At 49.9% G+C, this 15562-nt stretch overlaps 1 protein-coding gene and 1 pseudogene across 2 annotated transcripts in view; one reads left to right on the forward strand and one right to left on the reverse strand.

Annotated features, from left to right (window-relative positions):
* The first annotated feature begins 2055 nt into the window (after positions 1-2055).
* Positions 2056-8562, forward strand: LOC136398430 (small ribosomal subunit protein eS6-like; annotated as a pseudogene).
* A 975-nt stretch (positions 8563-9537) lies between these two features.
* The window catches only part of ATOH8 (atonal bHLH transcription factor 8), a 37480-nt gene continuing 31455 nt past the window's right edge, over positions 9538-15562 (reverse strand). For both annotated transcript variants that reach the window (XR_010750358.1, XM_066377796.1), the window contains one exon: positions 9538-14076. Coding sequence is in view for 1 of the 2 variants with exons in the window: in XM_066377796.1 (XP_066233893.1) it covers positions 14071-14076 (6 nt within the window). In the remaining variant the exon portion in view is untranslated. The remainder of the gene's footprint in view (positions 14077-15562) is intronic.

Below are 15562 nucleotides of genomic sequence, written 5' to 3' on the forward strand. Positions count from 1 at the left end.
TCTGGGCTTAGGAGGTACCACTGGAGTGATGGATTAGTGATGTCTGCCAAGATAGAGGTGAGGGCTGTAACCTGAGTGCTGTTATTCCAACAGCTCATCCTTTTCCATTAGGGCTTCACTGTCACCTTTCTTGCCTTCGTTCCATAAAGAAAATTACTCACAATATCCCCCCCCCTTTTTTTTTGGTTGATTCACTCCTAGAATTTCTTTATACAGAGAGCCTTTTTATGTAGCTGTCATCAAGAAGTACATCCTAATTATAAGTGCTTTTTCCACTTGGCATTACAGCACAAGGATTTTCTTGTGATTGTTTTTAAATATCTTTTCTTTTTAAAGTAACACCAGTTTATTGTAGAGAGCCAACAGGGGAAAATAACATTAAAACATCTTTAGTTCCAAAACACATAGGGGACCCAAGGGGGTGTCAGGCAAGGACAAACCAAGGGTGCGCTCACCCTAGAGCAATAGCTTCAGAACCTCCACAAATATCAGAATTATCCGGGATTTATTTTAAGAAATGACGATGCCCTCTACAAACGCATAAGAAAAGGTCAGCTGGCCCACCTTCCCCAAAGACCAAAACAAACAAATTCACAGGAATATAAATTCAGGTGGCCAATAAACAAGAAACATGTCCTTCTCTAATTAGTCAGGAAAATGAAGATTAAAACAATGAGATGCCTTTCCTCCCCCCGGGCACACTGGTGACAATTCAAGTGTGATCCCGTGCAAGTGGGGAAATGGACATCACTTGCTACAACCTCCTGGAAAATAATCTTGGAAAATAATCTAGAGTTGTTTTTTAAAGTTAACAATATTTTATGTGAACCTTTGGCAGAACAGCTTGACTTCCAGGATCTCCTCTACAAAGGTAAAAACACCAGGACATGAAAATGTATGTACAAGGACATACCCCGAGGAACCCGTTCATTGGTTCAACTAATGGTGATCAGCTACTGTGAGCCAGGCACTGTTCTAGACACCAGGGAGACAATGAACAAAACAAACAAAAATCCCTGATGCCATGCAGCTTAGCTTCCAGAGGAAGGAGAGGATCAATAAACAAATAGTTATATTTATTTATTTATTTATTTTTCATTTTTCCGAAGCTGGAAACGGGGAGGCAGTCAGACAGACTCCCGCATGCGCCCGACCGGGATCCACCCGGCATGCCCACCAGGGGGCTATGCTCTGCTCCTCTGCAGAGTCGCTCTGTTGTATCCAGAGCCACTCTAGCGCCTGGGGCAGAGGCCACAGAGCCATCCCCAGCGCCCGGGCCATCTTTGCTCCAATGGATCTTCGGCTGCGGGAGGGGAAGAGAGAGACAGAGAGGAAGGAGAGGGGGAGGGGCGGAGAAGCAGATGGGCGCTTCTCCTGTGTGCCCTGGCCGGGAATCGAACCCAGGACTCCTGCACACCAGGCTGACACTCTACTGCTGAGTCAACCCGCCAGGACCAACAAATAGTTATATTTAAAAGACAGAGCATGTCAGCTAGTGATGAGTACTATGGAGAGAAATAAAGCTGGGAAGAGAGAGAGAGAGCATGCGGAGGGAAGTGCGGTGGGGTCGGGGGTTGCAATTTAAAACAGTCATCAGGGAAGAACTCTCTGAAAAGTTGGCATTTTATCAAAGAACAGAAGAAGGTAAGGGAACAAGTCAGGGGAATATTTAGGGGTAGAGCGTTCCAGGTGGAGGGAACAGCCAATGCAAAGGCCTAGAGGCAGTCTGGGTCTGGTATGTCAATAAAGCACTCAAAGGACAATAGTAGGCAGTGAGGTCAGAGAGGTAACAGAGGCAGGAGGTGCAGGGCTTGGAGGTCATTGTAAGGACTTGGCTTTACACTGACGCCTACAAAGGTCATGACACCCTGAACGAGGAAGAAGAAAGAACAGAGACCAGAGGACCGAGCCCCAGGGCGTGCCAACAAGCAAAGGAGACTGAGGAGGAGCAGCCCATGGTAGGAGGCACCCCAGAGACCCAACTCAAGTTCAGGGAGAGGGGCGGGCTGTGGTAAATGTGCAGACAGGTCAAATCTGATGAGGGCCAGGAGGACCATGGACTTAGTTAGCATCACGGACATCCCGAAGGAGAAGGGCTGGAAGATGCCAGCCCTGGGAAGGACTTGGTCACAGAGGGTGGGCAGTGGGACAAGCCCTCAGGGAGGGGAGTGGACAGAGCACTGAGAGCAGGGAGCAGCGGGAGGGCAGCAGCTGACAGTCTGATTAGCAGCTGCAGTGGACAGCTGGGTTTTCCCGGAGAACAATGGAGTACTCTGTGTCCTTGAGCTCCCGAGAAGGCGCCTCTCACCAGGGCCCGGAGGAGAGCAGATCTCTCCGTTAATTAAGTCTCATCAACAGCAAGTAGGCGCTTGGCAGAGCTGGCCTGGGCCTTGCCTGTGGGGAAGCGTCCAGGAAGCAAGGACTGGTGCTGGCTCCTTGGGAAAGTGCTCCGGCCTAGAGGAGGAAATGAGTCCCTGACTGAGGTTCCTGACCAAAGGAAGGCCACAGCCCTGGGAGGGGCTGGAGGGCTGGAGAGAGGACAGCCAGCTGAGGCCAGTCTGAGTGAGAAAAGTGATGGAGTAAAATGCCTCTGACTTCCCGGGTGGGTGAGGCCCAGTGGGGCAGGGCAGCCTGAAAATGGTGAATTAAGAGTAGAAATTAAGCAGATTTTTCACTCAGCCTGTAGTTAAGTGATATTTTCTAGAAGCAATGAAGTGGCTGGAAGAGGCTTTGGTCATCATATCCTTCAACTACATTTTTTACAAATGGAAAAACTGGAGCTCAGAGAGGGAAGTAATCTACCCTGGGTCACACAGCCGGTGAGCGCCACGGCTGAGAACCAGCGTCTGGTCCCCTGGCACTTGTGACAACCTGAATGCCAGGGCAGGCCTGGGAAATGTTGCTGCCACCTGAAGCCATACACTGAGGACATCAGGCTAGGGAGGGGAAGCAGGACCCAGGAGAGGCAAACTGGGCTCCAACGGAGGAAGGAGAAGGGCAAAGAGAGGCGGGCAGCAGCCAGGTGAGCAGAGAAGAGAGGTCCTGAGAGCAGCTCAGCTGTGGGAGAGGGACAGGGAGAGGGAGACGGAGCTCTGTGAGAAGGCAGGTTTCAAGGTGGGCTCAGCACCTGGGAGAGAGGTGCAGACAGACAGGCCTGGTGGGGATGAGCTCCTCCACCTTGTCCTGCAGGCGAGGCAATACCACCTGGGCCCTGGGCCCAGCTCTGGGCAGGAGCAGCCCATACTCATGTGACTCCCTGTGTGTGTTCAGTCTGCAAACACTCGTCTACTTAATACTCTCCTCCCTCACCTGAATCTCTGCTGGTCTCTGCAGGACCACCTTGGGGCTGGTGTGGGAGGGGCAGGCCTCATCCTGCAGCCCCTCGCCAGGGCAGAGAATCTCAGCGCCCTCTTGCCCCAGGTCAGCAGCACCGTGCGTGCGTGCGCCTGTGTGGGGGCCTCAGGTCCCAAGGGCTGTCCCCACAGTGGGGCCGTGGCCAGACAGGCACACCACCCTCCAGGAGTGTCCGACTGAGCCGGTGGGCGGATGGAGAGGCAGAGAAGGGCGTCGGGGCACTCCTGGGAGTCCTGGGAGGCCCACGGTGCATGGAGTATGGACAAAGCTTAAAGGACCTTTAGTTGAAAGTACATCTGGGGTCTGGAGAGGTAACTTGTACTTGGATTAGAAGGATGGACACTCATTTATTTGTGATTTCTCTAAAGAGTCCTCAGTTGTTTTTGTTTTGTTTAACAACTCGAGAAGGTTTTTGCACCTTTAAATAATTATCTGGCTCACAAGGTAATCGGTCCGGAGGCGAATAAGCTGTTCTAGCAAGAACAAGGCCCAGGCTCCATGTGGTGGCGGCACCCCCCCCCCCTTCCCAGTGAGGAGCTGTAATATGAGCTCTGAGCCCACCAAACAGGCAGGACAAGGCCTCTTTGGGCCCAGGTTGCAAATCGCTGTGAGAGGTCTTGGAGGTCACTGAGCCACTGTCAAGAAGGGTCAAACACAGAGTTGAAGGTCAGGCCACGCTGACCCGGGGCCTCCAGGTTCCCAGAGGGGCCCATGTTTCTCCCTATCCCCCCAGCCACAGGACTCTGGGCATTTCCTCACTTGCCTGCCCCAACCCCCTCCCCATGGGAGAGAAGGGCTGTAGCAGAGACCCTCCAAAGGGGCTTTGAGCCCAGAGGGAAGCACCTTCCCCAGTCCCCAGCAGATCTGATTGCTAAAAAAAGCTGTCCTTGGGCAGTGCTGACCGGGAAGGGCAGGGAGGGGCAGTGGTTCAGAACAGCCCGTCCAGCGCCCTGGAGAAGCAGGACAGGGTGCACCTGTGGGCTGCCAGAAGGGGGCCAGGGCCTCTCAGGCAACTGCTCCCCTCAAGACTGGCTGCTGCCCAGTCCTGTCATCAAAGCCAGGGAAGGCATCCCCGACAGATGTCACCAGCACTGAGCTGTCACTCATCCCGACGGGTCCCCACAACACAGCAGGGTCAAATGTCCTGTGAGAGTTAGAGCAGTGGTCCCCAACCCCCGGGCTGCAGACTGGTACCAGTCCGTGGGCCATTTGGTACCGGTCAGCAGAGAAAGAATAAATAACTTACATTATTTCCGTTTTATTTATATTTAAGTCTGAGCGATGTTTTTTGTTTTGTTTTGTTTTTTGTTTGTTTTTTTACAGAGACAGAGAGAGTCAGAGAGAGGGATAGATAGGGACAGACACAGGAATGGAGAGAGATGAGAAGCATCAATTATCAGTTTTTTGTTGTGACACCTTAGTTGTTCATTGATTGCTTTCTCATAAGTGCCTTGACCGGGGGGCCACAGCAGACCAAGTAGCCCTTGCTTGAGCCAGAGACCTTGGGTCCAAGCTGTGAGCTTTGCTTAAACCAGATGAGCTCACGCTCAAACTGGTGACCTCGGGGTCTTGAACCTGGGTCCTCTGCATCCCAGTCCAACGCTCTATCCACTGTGCCACTGCCTGGTCAGGCCGATGTTTTATTTTTAAAAAATGATGGACCCTCTGTTACATCCATCTAAGACTCACTCTTGACGCTTGACTTGGTCACATGATACATTTATCCATCCCACCCTAAAGGCCGGTCCAAGAAAATATTTTCTGACATTAAACCGGTCCGTGGCCCAAAAAAGGTTGGAGACCACTGAGTTAGAAGACAAGGCTCTTCCTTGCTTTCCCCCAGGGCAGACCACTGACCACCTCTCCTGGGTGATTTCCAGGAGGCTTCACCCCTCAGGGCTTCAACCACTGCCTTGAGTTTGGAGACCAAGCAGCCCAGAGCCCTCTGGCAGTGCCTGGGGCAGGTGTGTGGGTAAGAAAATGCTGGCCTATCCAAAACCCAAACATCTTAGTGGTCTGTATACCAGCAGTCCCCAGGCTGTGTCCCAGGAACTCTCCTTGGTGTTCCCTGAGAGATTGGGGCATGAATTAGAGAAGAAAGAGCGCCCTCCATCCACAGATGAAGGGATAAACCAACTGTTTACCCATACAATGAAACACTACTCACCCATACACATGAACAAAGTTCTGATACGTGCCTCAATGTGGATCGACCTTGAAAACATGTTTAGTGAAATAAGCCCAACAGAGAAGGGAAACTATTGTATGATTCCATTTGCCTGAGGCATGTAGAACAGGCCAATTCAGATACGGAACGTGGAATAGAGGCTACCTGGGCAGGACGGAAGTGGGAATGGGGAGTTCAATAGGTATGGGATTTTATTGGGGATGATGAAAAGTTTGGGAGATAGACAGTGAGGATGGTTGCATATTGTTATGAATGTATTTAATGCCACTGAATGGTAAACTTTACAATGTTTAAAATTATAAATGTTATGTTAGGTATATCTTACCACAATAAAACAAATTTAAAGAGTACGTAAGTGTTCAAATAAATTTGGGAGACAATCAGTTCTCAAATTTAAGTAGGACTTTTCAGAGCCTATATATAGGGATACATTATGCTGCAATCCCCAGTGGAGAGGATCATTGGACCCTTTGTTCCTAGAAGGCCCAGTCTGCTCATCTTAGAGCTCGTCATCAAATTGCAGCATTTGGCTACCTAGGCTGCCTCTCACACATGCAAGAGGTGTGAAAATCTTTGTCAAACACCTTGCGCTGATTTTTATTTAGAAAATAAATGTCAGCATAGTACCAAAGTATACTCCAAGACTTGCTTTCTTATTCTATTTTCCTCTCCAAAATATGGAGATTTCCTTCCTGGGACTTGGAAGCATTTTGAGATCTTTAAAAAAGTATTTGTGTGTTGCATGTATATGTGTGTGTGCAAAGGGAAATTCCCTAGAAACTTCTGGTTGTGGACTTGGCAATGAAATCCTAGAGGATGAACGCAATCTGTCTGCAGGCCAGATAACTTTGAAGGCAGCTTGGGGTATGGGCAGTGATGGGATTCCAATACCTAACAACCAGTTCTCTGCCCTAATGACCATTTTAAGTATAAAAAAAATATATCGAAAGGTAGTTTATTTCATGCATTTAATATTTAAATAATAACAATAAAAAGGTACACAAAAATAAATTATGTTCTAAGAGAGAGTTTTAAAATATTAATGAAAAAATATTAAATAATACCTAACAATAAAACTGTTATTTAAGGTATTTCCATATTGCTTCTTGATTGGTGTCCTCACTTGCAATTTTTTTCACCTATGGATGGAATGAACACTACTACAGGTGCTTAGAATACGCTGTTGCGCAGATGAACATTAAAAAAGAATAAAGAATGTAAATTTGTGATTTCCATATTGGGCGACTGCCCAGGCCCACCTTAGAGAGAACCCTGTTTACAAGTGCCATTTTAACAACCGGTTCACCAAACTCAACAAAAAATTATTTATTGGTTCTGCCGAACCAGTGCGAACCGGCTGAATCCCACTACTGGGAATGGGCTTGCAAGGAGCACATTCAGGGCTTTGTGGGGGTGAGGCAATATGGCTGGTCCAGGGCCTGCCTCTCCCCCGCAGCGGGGAGACCCTGGATAACTGCTCAGCTGAGGGTCGGCGAGTGCCCCGGCCAGCTGCCTTATTTGTTCGTGACCTTTCCACTGGACACCGTATTTCATACTCTCATGTTTTCAGGCCTGGGTTTGATGGCGACCTGGAGTTGATTTGGGGTGCGGGGGAGGTTAGACTGAAGTAAAGAGACTTAGATTCAAGTCCCAGCTGTGGGGCAACATCATGTGAGTCACAGCCCAGAAATGTAGTGTCAGGGAGTGAAGCCAGAAGGGAAAATATTTTTAACTGCCGGAAACATGATGAACCTGTCAAAAATACATGAAATCAGCTAAATAAATCGGGAAGAAAAGTGCAAGGTCTTGTTTGTTTTTTTGTGAGTGTAAACATTTTTTTTTAATTGTTAAGAAAGAAAAAAATAATTCCTATACACACAACTGCCTGAGTGAGTGATGTTTTGGGAAAACCAAGGGAAAGTGGCTGAAGTGGGGCAGAGAGAAGACACCAACCCTGGAGGCAGTTCAGGGAGCAACTGTGAGTTAGGGACCCCAGGAGATAGAGGCCGGTGACAACCTTTCAGTGCGAGCCAGACTCCTGGAGACCTGGGTCAGTGCTGGGCTGCCCACTGGAGGAGGATGGAGGGAAGTGCTTTTATTTACACATGAGTAAGAGTACTTGGGGGGGAGGACAGGCATCTAGGCCACTGCTGTTGGGGAAAACAGGGTCTCTCTGCTGGCCCAGGTTCTGGGATTGAGAACTAGAGTTTCAGGGACACCTGAGGGTCTGGGCAGATGCAATGCAGGGGCAAATTAGATTAAAGAAGACCCAGTTCCTCTTTTTCATGGTGCTTGGAGGTGGTCAGATGCTTCAGGGAGAAGTTGGATTCCCCTTTCTCAGCCACAGACTGCCAGAAACTCGTTGAAGTAAACGAATACAGACATTGTATTTTTTGTGAGAAGCGTCTGGCCACAGAAGTTACTGCTGATGCTCTGATCTGGGTGAAGAATGGAAGGGCTGTGTAGTTGGAATGAGGCGTGGGAACAACAAACAAGGTTTCCCCAGCAAGCAGGGTGTCTTGACCCATGGCTGAGTCTACCTGCTGCTGAGTAGGGACATTCCTGTTAGAGGCCAAGGAGGACAGGAGGGAAAAGCAGAGTCTGTGTGCTCAACTTGGTCATTGTCAAAAAGAAGATATTCCTGATCTTACTGACCTTCCTGTGCCTCATCACCTGGGCCCAAAAGAGCTAACAGAATCTGCAAACTCTTCAGTCTCTCTGAAGAAGCCCGCCATTATGTTGTGCGAAAGCCTCTAAACGGAGAAGGTAAGAAAACTAGGACCGATGCACCAAAGATCCAGGATCTGGTTACGCCACTTGTCCTGCAGCACAAACATTGGCGTGTTGCTCTGGAGAAACAATGTACCAAGAAAAACAAGGAAGAGCCCACAGTATACGCTAAACCTTTAGCTAAGAGAATGAAGGAGGCCACAGAAAAATGCCAGGAACGAGCTGCTGAGAGATGTGGGCGGTCCCTTCTAAGAACTTCTATCCTTAAGTCTGAGTCTGGCCAAAAATGATATTTTCTAAGAGTAACAAATAAAGAAAAACAGACATCAAAAGGGGCGGGGATACTTTTTATTGCTGCCAATAGTAGCATTCAGAAAGCATCTTGCTTTGTGGGCAGCCAGAGAAATGGAGACTGGGACGTGACTGAGACTGAGGGTCTGTTAGGGTGTAGGTCAAGGTTCACCAGTGCACCCGAATGGTCAGACTGGGGGTCACAGAGACTAGAAAACTATTGAAGACACTGAAAAGAAAATGGGGCCATCCATGGCAGGTCCAATGGGTAGCTAAAATGCCTGGACTTTGACCTGGAGGTGATACACCCAGATGAGGGACTTCAGAAATAAACCTCTCTATCAGCCATGGCAAGGGAAGGCTCAGCTGGAAACTCATCAGAGATAGGAGGTGGCCACACAGCCCCAAAAGCAAGAATGAAGGAGACTCTTAACATAGCCTCAGTCACATTACCTTGGTGGTGCACCAGGAGGTTGACCTGAGGGTGCCCACACTGTAACTTCCTCCAAACAGCCCTGAGACCAAGATGGCAAAGAGAGCACATCTCTTCAGTTGATTAATTGTGACCGCCGGGAGCACTGTCATGAGCTCAGGCAGCTTCAGGACCTCTGAGGGAAAGAAGCGCTGGATCGTGATGTCTGAGGTGGGAGTGGTGAGGAAGGGAGTATGGCAGCGTTCTTTCATTCACCCATACACGTTCAATTGCTGTTTGCTTATTCGGCACCTGCTACATGCTAAATACAGGTGTGTGAAGCCATCCTCTTTGCAGGAGTTCGGTTCTCAAAGGCTCAACCACAGAAAGAGCAAGAAGCCCCTAAGCCCAGACTCCACGCAGCTCTGGATCACCCCCCTTTGAGATTTTTCTGAGGTCTTGGATAAAACCTGTGGCCCCTTCTTCACAGTCTTGAACAAATTAGCTGCTTGGTAGTTCTTTGTGGAAAAACACAAATGCATAAATTACTATATATCCCATTTTTATTTATTCATTTAACTAAGAATCCAACATATACATTTTGCAAGGCCTTTTCAAGGATTTCAGATGAATTAGACCCAATCTTAGCCTTCTAGGAATTCATAGCCACATCCGAAGATTAGACGTGTCCAAAAACCTGTGAAACAGTCAAACTTTATAAATCCAGGTCTCTTGGGGCACCTGGCTTCAGGAAGGAAGACACAGCTTGTCTGGGGCCCTGGGAAGCAGAGAGGAGGTGCATGAGAAGGTGAAAACCCACAGGGCAGAGCGGAGGGTGAGGCCAGCTGCCCCTACCCCACCCCCCAACCTAGCCCAGGCAGAGCACCCGTCCACACCTCCCTGTCCTGCTGGAGCCTGGAAACAGAACACAGCTGTGCAGGGTGGGGTGGGAGCAAGAGCTCAGAGTGAGAAGGCAATACAAATCCCCTTAAAGGAAACACTTAGAGATGTCCAAGGCTTGCTATGGAAAGGCCAGGCTGTTTGTCACTCTGGCTGCTGCTGGCAATGACCACTTTGTAGCTCAGGAAACACATGGAAGGAGGGAGCCAAGTGCAGTGCCAGCTCCAGCCCCCTGCAGTCTTCCCATGGCTGACTACAGCCCAGCACCTGTCTCTGCCCTTATCACAAGCATAGAGGGGCTCTGTCTGTCCCTCCAGCTCCCAGATCAGTCCCTGCCCGTGGCTATGCTACCAAGTTTTCAGCCCCTGGGACCTCCCCACTCCTGTCTCACTGGCTTGTAAGAAAGGGGAGATGGGGGAGCGGTAATCAGGAAAAGAAACAGGACAGCACAAGGCCTTGGAGGACAAGGTGAGGTGGAGGGAGAGAAGAAGGAAGTCCCAGGACAGAGTGGTAGGCCAATGGGAACAGGAAGGAGTACAGTGTGGGGAGATGGAATCCACCTGGGGCCCTGGCCAAGCCACGAGCCCAGACAGCAACCCAGGGACTTGTGGAACCCTTTCCCCAGAACTTAAGCCTCTCTTCTGGGAGTCTGAGACCAGAACCAGGAAGCAGTGCAGCCTGTGTGCACAGAGTGTTTGAAGAGCCTCGTTAGTCTCGGCCAGTGAGCTGGGAGACATCCAACTCTGGAGCCATATCTTGTTTTCATCCTACAGAGAGGAAGCATGTGTGCTGCAGGAACCGGGCATGTGCATGGAGGTACACACTTGGGCCTCTCATGCAAGTAGGTCCACAGGGTCCCTGTGTCTCTCTGTGGCTGGTGGCTGATGAGCCATCACTGGCATTTGGGTCCAGGACTTGAGCAAATGACAAAACCAGAAGGGTGTGCAGAAAACAAATCTGTAGATGGCTCTGGGACTGTGAACTGGTCTGGGAATGCCCTTACAAGGCCCCAGAAGGGATGCTTTTCAAAATTTTTATCTTGGTGATGGTCTTCTTGTATGATTGCTTACAGAAAACTGTTTGGAGACTACTGATAAAATTTGAATCTATCTGAAATGGAATTCCCTTACCTGGGAATGTACACAAGTGTGTCTAGAGGTGCCTCTTCACATAAGGTGTGTGTGTGTGTGTGTGTGTGTGTGTGTGTGCGTGCATGCGCATGCACAAAAACACAAGCTGCTGTACTGGAGAAGAAGCTAAAATAAAAAAATAGCATGAACATTTAATCAGTCATTCATATATTTATATATATTTATATAATATATATATTCATATATTTATATATATATATATATATACACACACACACACATACTTGTGCGCATGTGTGCACACACAGCCACACACCCACATTTTTGGCAGAGCCTGTATCCCATATCAATGCTTTTTTTTGTCAGAGACCTAAGCCTGCTTAAGCCAGTGGTTCTCAACCTAGCTTGCATGTTAGAATCACTTAGGGAGTTTTACAAACCCCCTGCCCAGCTGCACTCCAGACCAATACATCAGAATTTCTAGATATAGAACTTTGACATTATTACTTTATATTAATATTTAATAATCTCCTCAGGTGATTCCAGTGTCTTGACAGGGCTTAGTATTCCTCTGCAGAGAAAACTTCTATTCATCCTTCATGTCCCAACTCCCATGACCCCTTTCTAGGAAAGGCCTTCCTGATACTTCCCCAGGGAGAGTTAGTTTTTTCTTTCCTGAAGCTCCCAACATCTTACTCACCTCACTGTATCATAATTATTTTCTTGTCTGTCTGTCTATACAGAACCATGGGTTCTGTGAAGACAGGCACCACCGAGATCCACTTCTTTATTACCAGCATCTATCTTAGTGCCGATATGCAGCCGATGATCAATAGATGCTTTGGAAGGACAGGGGAGTGTGTGGTGAAGGGCTTAAACAGGAGAGGAGTGGGCAGTGGAGGCCATTAGTTGTTTCTGGTGGTAAGGTCTGGTCCCCTGGCAGTGGGATGAGGGTACTCCCCCACCCTTTAGTGACAGAAAGAGTCTTCTGGTGCCAACAAGTTTGATGCTCATTGGTCCGCATTTTCTCTTCCTTAGGAAGTGCCACAGGCATTTCTCAGGGGTTCAGAAGGACAACTGAGTGGGGCTGTGATCTGAGTCTGAGACTGACCCTTCCTAAGTGTCCCATTCCCCTTGGGGAGCCCCATCCTATTCTGTCTGGCTGGCTACGAGAAGCTGATGAAATTTGAATCTATCTAGAATGGAATTCCTTTACCTGGGAACATACACAAGTGCTGTCTGGTGATACATGTACACACAAGAAGGTGTCTGTGTGGTGTGTGCTCTGAAGAGTGCTTTGAGCAATCTTGGTCCCCTGGTTTGGCCCAGATCTTGGTCCTTGGCAAAGGGCCATGCAGGGGAAACAGGAGTGTGAGAGGAGGAGGCTTCTTACAGCCAGCTCTGCCCGTGCACACTCCAGCCCCAGCCTGGAAGCCGAAGGAGCAGACAGGAGAGGGTGGCCCTGGGAGGAACAAGGGACAGGTGTGCATCCTGCATGAGCACAGCCTTCTTTCCTAATCTCTCCTCAGGCAGCCTTGCCCACTGACACAGTCCTTCCACACAGTCTTTTCCTCATTCCTATTGCCCACTTACTGTCCCTGCCTTAGGCACGCCCACTGAGATGAGGTAATGTGACGATACTCAAGGACTTTACGCTGGAACAGAGTAGGGGCTGGAAAGGAGTTAAGAACATAGGATTTGGGAGTGAGGCCACCATGATTTGAGAACCAGCTCTCGCTGATTGAGCCTGTCTCTTTGGGGCCTCAGTTTCCTCGTCTATAAAATAGGATTGCTAATACAGCCCCACCTCATAAACCTGTGGCATGGTTTACGAGAGGAATGAAGTGGAATGAGCTCCCTACCTGTTCCTGACCAGGCTCCTGGTCACCAGTCCAGGCTGAAGCCTTGGTGAGGACCCACGATACCTCTCACACACACACACTGCTAACTCCCTGAAGGGCTCCTAGCCTCTAGGCAGAGACCGGCCTCTCTCCCCCTCCCAGAGCCACACCCAACTGACCAGTCAGTTCTGTCACCCACAGAGTCCAGTCAACACAAGCATTTTCTTTACATATTGGGGCTTTAACTTCAATTTGAAGCAGATGGTTGAGCACAGATGTGAACAGCTTTGGCCTTTTCAGCAAAGAAAGGGGCAGACCTTGGCTTTGACCATGCCTCACTCCCCCACATACTGGCCTATTACCCTGGTCCCTGTCTCCTTTCTGCTCCCCACATAACTAGTAAGAGAACACTGGCCTCTAAGCAGGGCGCCATCTTGTTTGCCCAGCCAGGAGTGTGGGTCAAGGGCAAAGAGTGTCTGGCCATGGAGCAATGACCCTTAGGCAGGTTGCCTTGCGGCAGGTCCTTGGAGTAGATATGGAGTGGTCATTATTGCTTCTTTCTGCTGCTTAACCCCTCCCCATGATGCTCAAGGCCCAAGAAGCCTGGACCCAAGGAACATTGAAAATCAGGGTCAGAGGCCTAGGCAGCCATTGGGAGGAAGCAGAGGGATTCAGGATCACAGATCCCACTTCCTACAGGCCTCTCACAGCCTCCAGGAGGCTTATCTAGAACCGAGCCAGCTCTGGGCCCAGTGTAGAAAGAGCAGTCCAGGTCAGGTCAGGTGCTTCCAATGGCCGCCAAATGTCCATCCTTTCATGAGTTCTTTGTGGAATTGCTGACTCATCTTTGGCTTGAGATGGTAGTCGGGCAACAGGAGGAACAAAAGTCATAGGGCAAAAGTGTGGCTTTTCGCTGTGGGGTTTTCTCACCACATTTTGTCAGTGTCTCTGTGGCATCTTTGGCAATGAACTTCTGCAGCTGGAGGGTGGGCCTCGGGCCCCAGGCAAGAGGAAGGCTGAGCTCTCCCCTCCCCTCCAGACAGAGGGCAAAGTGCGAAGTCACCGGAGTCACCGTGGAGTGGCTGGGGGAGGGCGGGAGGGTGAGAAGCAGGCGGGCATGCTCATGTCCGACCCTGAGAAGCAGTGGTCTGAGCATCTGGCGGCATCCTGGAGAAGACGAGGCTGGACTCGGCGAGCTCACCTTCCCTCAGGCTCAGCTGGAAAGGGGCCCGCAGTGGTGTCCTTGGTCTCGACCAGGGCCAGTCACTCCTGAAAGAAAGAACCAACAGTCAGAGCTGCCCCTATTCATCCTGACTCTTGCTTCTGCAGGCTGACTGGTACCAGGTGCCTGCAACCCTAGCACTTCCTGCCCTGGGAAGGACTCGGATGGCCCCGCCAGGGGACTGAGTCTGTAGGGTTTTGGAAGTGGATTAGTCAGCATTTGGACCTAGGAGTGGCTTCCTCCAGGGCCCACACTGTCCCCTTGCCCACCCCCTTTGGCATTTCAAAGCCACTGCTGTGTTGGTTTGGCGGAAAGGGCAGGGCTGAGGCAAGCAGAAGGAGCTCAGCGACACTGGTCCTGAGACGGCTACACCTGGGGGATCAGTCAGGCCTGTCCCCACAGGAAGTGCCATTCCCGCCTCCTTTCTCTACACTATTCTGCAAGAGCACTATACCAGGGTCAAGAGGCCGGCTGGTTGCAGCCCATCAGCCGGACTGCCTGAGACAAGGCGCTTAACTTTCTGTGCCTCAGTGTCCTCATCTGTAAAATGATAACTGGAGCCAGTCAGTAATGTTCAGATTTTCCGCCTGGATAAAGCGCTGACCTGGAACACTGAGGTTGGCCAGTTCGCAACCCTGAGCTTGCCTGGTCAAGGCACATATGGGAGTTGATGCTTCCTGCTCCTCCCCCTTGTCTCTCTCTCTCTTTCTCCCCTTCTCTCTCTCCTCTCTGAAAATTGAATAAATAAAGTCTTTAAAAATAATAATAATAATGTTCTAACTTTCTCTTAAGAATTGGAAATGAATTCTGAGCCATGGACCTAACACAGAACACAGTTAACATGGTTCTGGTCTACTTGGAGCATTGGGGTAAGGGGCCGTATCAAGGGGGGCACCCAGAGTCTGACTGCATTCCCTGGGACATCTTGAGAACCCAGGGTGCTAAAGAGCACAATTGCGAAATTGCTAGGTTAGTCCACCTATTTTTTTTTTTCTGAAGTGAGAAGCAGGGAGGCAGACAGACAGACTCCCACATGCGCCTGACCGGGATCCGCCCAACCGGGATCCACCCGACATACCCACCAGGGGGTGATGCTCTGACCATCTGGGGCTTTACTCCGCTGCAACTGGAGCCATTCTAGTGCCTGAGGCAGAGGCCATGCAGCCATCCTCAGCTCCTGGGGCCAACTTTTGCTCCAATGGAGCCTTGGCTGTGGGAGGGGAAGAGAGAGATAGAGAGAAAGGAGAGGGGAAGGGTGGAGAAGCAGATGGGCACCTCTCCTATGTGTTCTGGCCGGGAATCAAACCCGGGACTTTCACACGCTGGGCCAACGCTCTACCACTGAGCCAACTGGCCAGGGTCACTAGGTTAGTCCTCCTTTAAGTTCCCATAGTTCTGACCTTGGGAAACCACTTTGGCAGCTGAACTTGATGTTGCTTGTGAGAAAACTGACTGGAGGATGTGACCTGCTACCAGGAAGGGCCAGGAAATAGGGACGGTCATGGGGGCTGCTGGGGTTTTAGCTTTTGAGGG

The sequence above is a fragment of the Saccopteryx leptura genome, chromosome 3 (genome assembly GCF_036850995.1).
Source record: "Saccopteryx leptura isolate mSacLep1 chromosome 3, mSacLep1_pri_phased_curated, whole genome shotgun sequence".
NCBI lineage: Eukaryota > Metazoa > Chordata > Mammalia > Chiroptera > Emballonuridae > Saccopteryx > Saccopteryx leptura.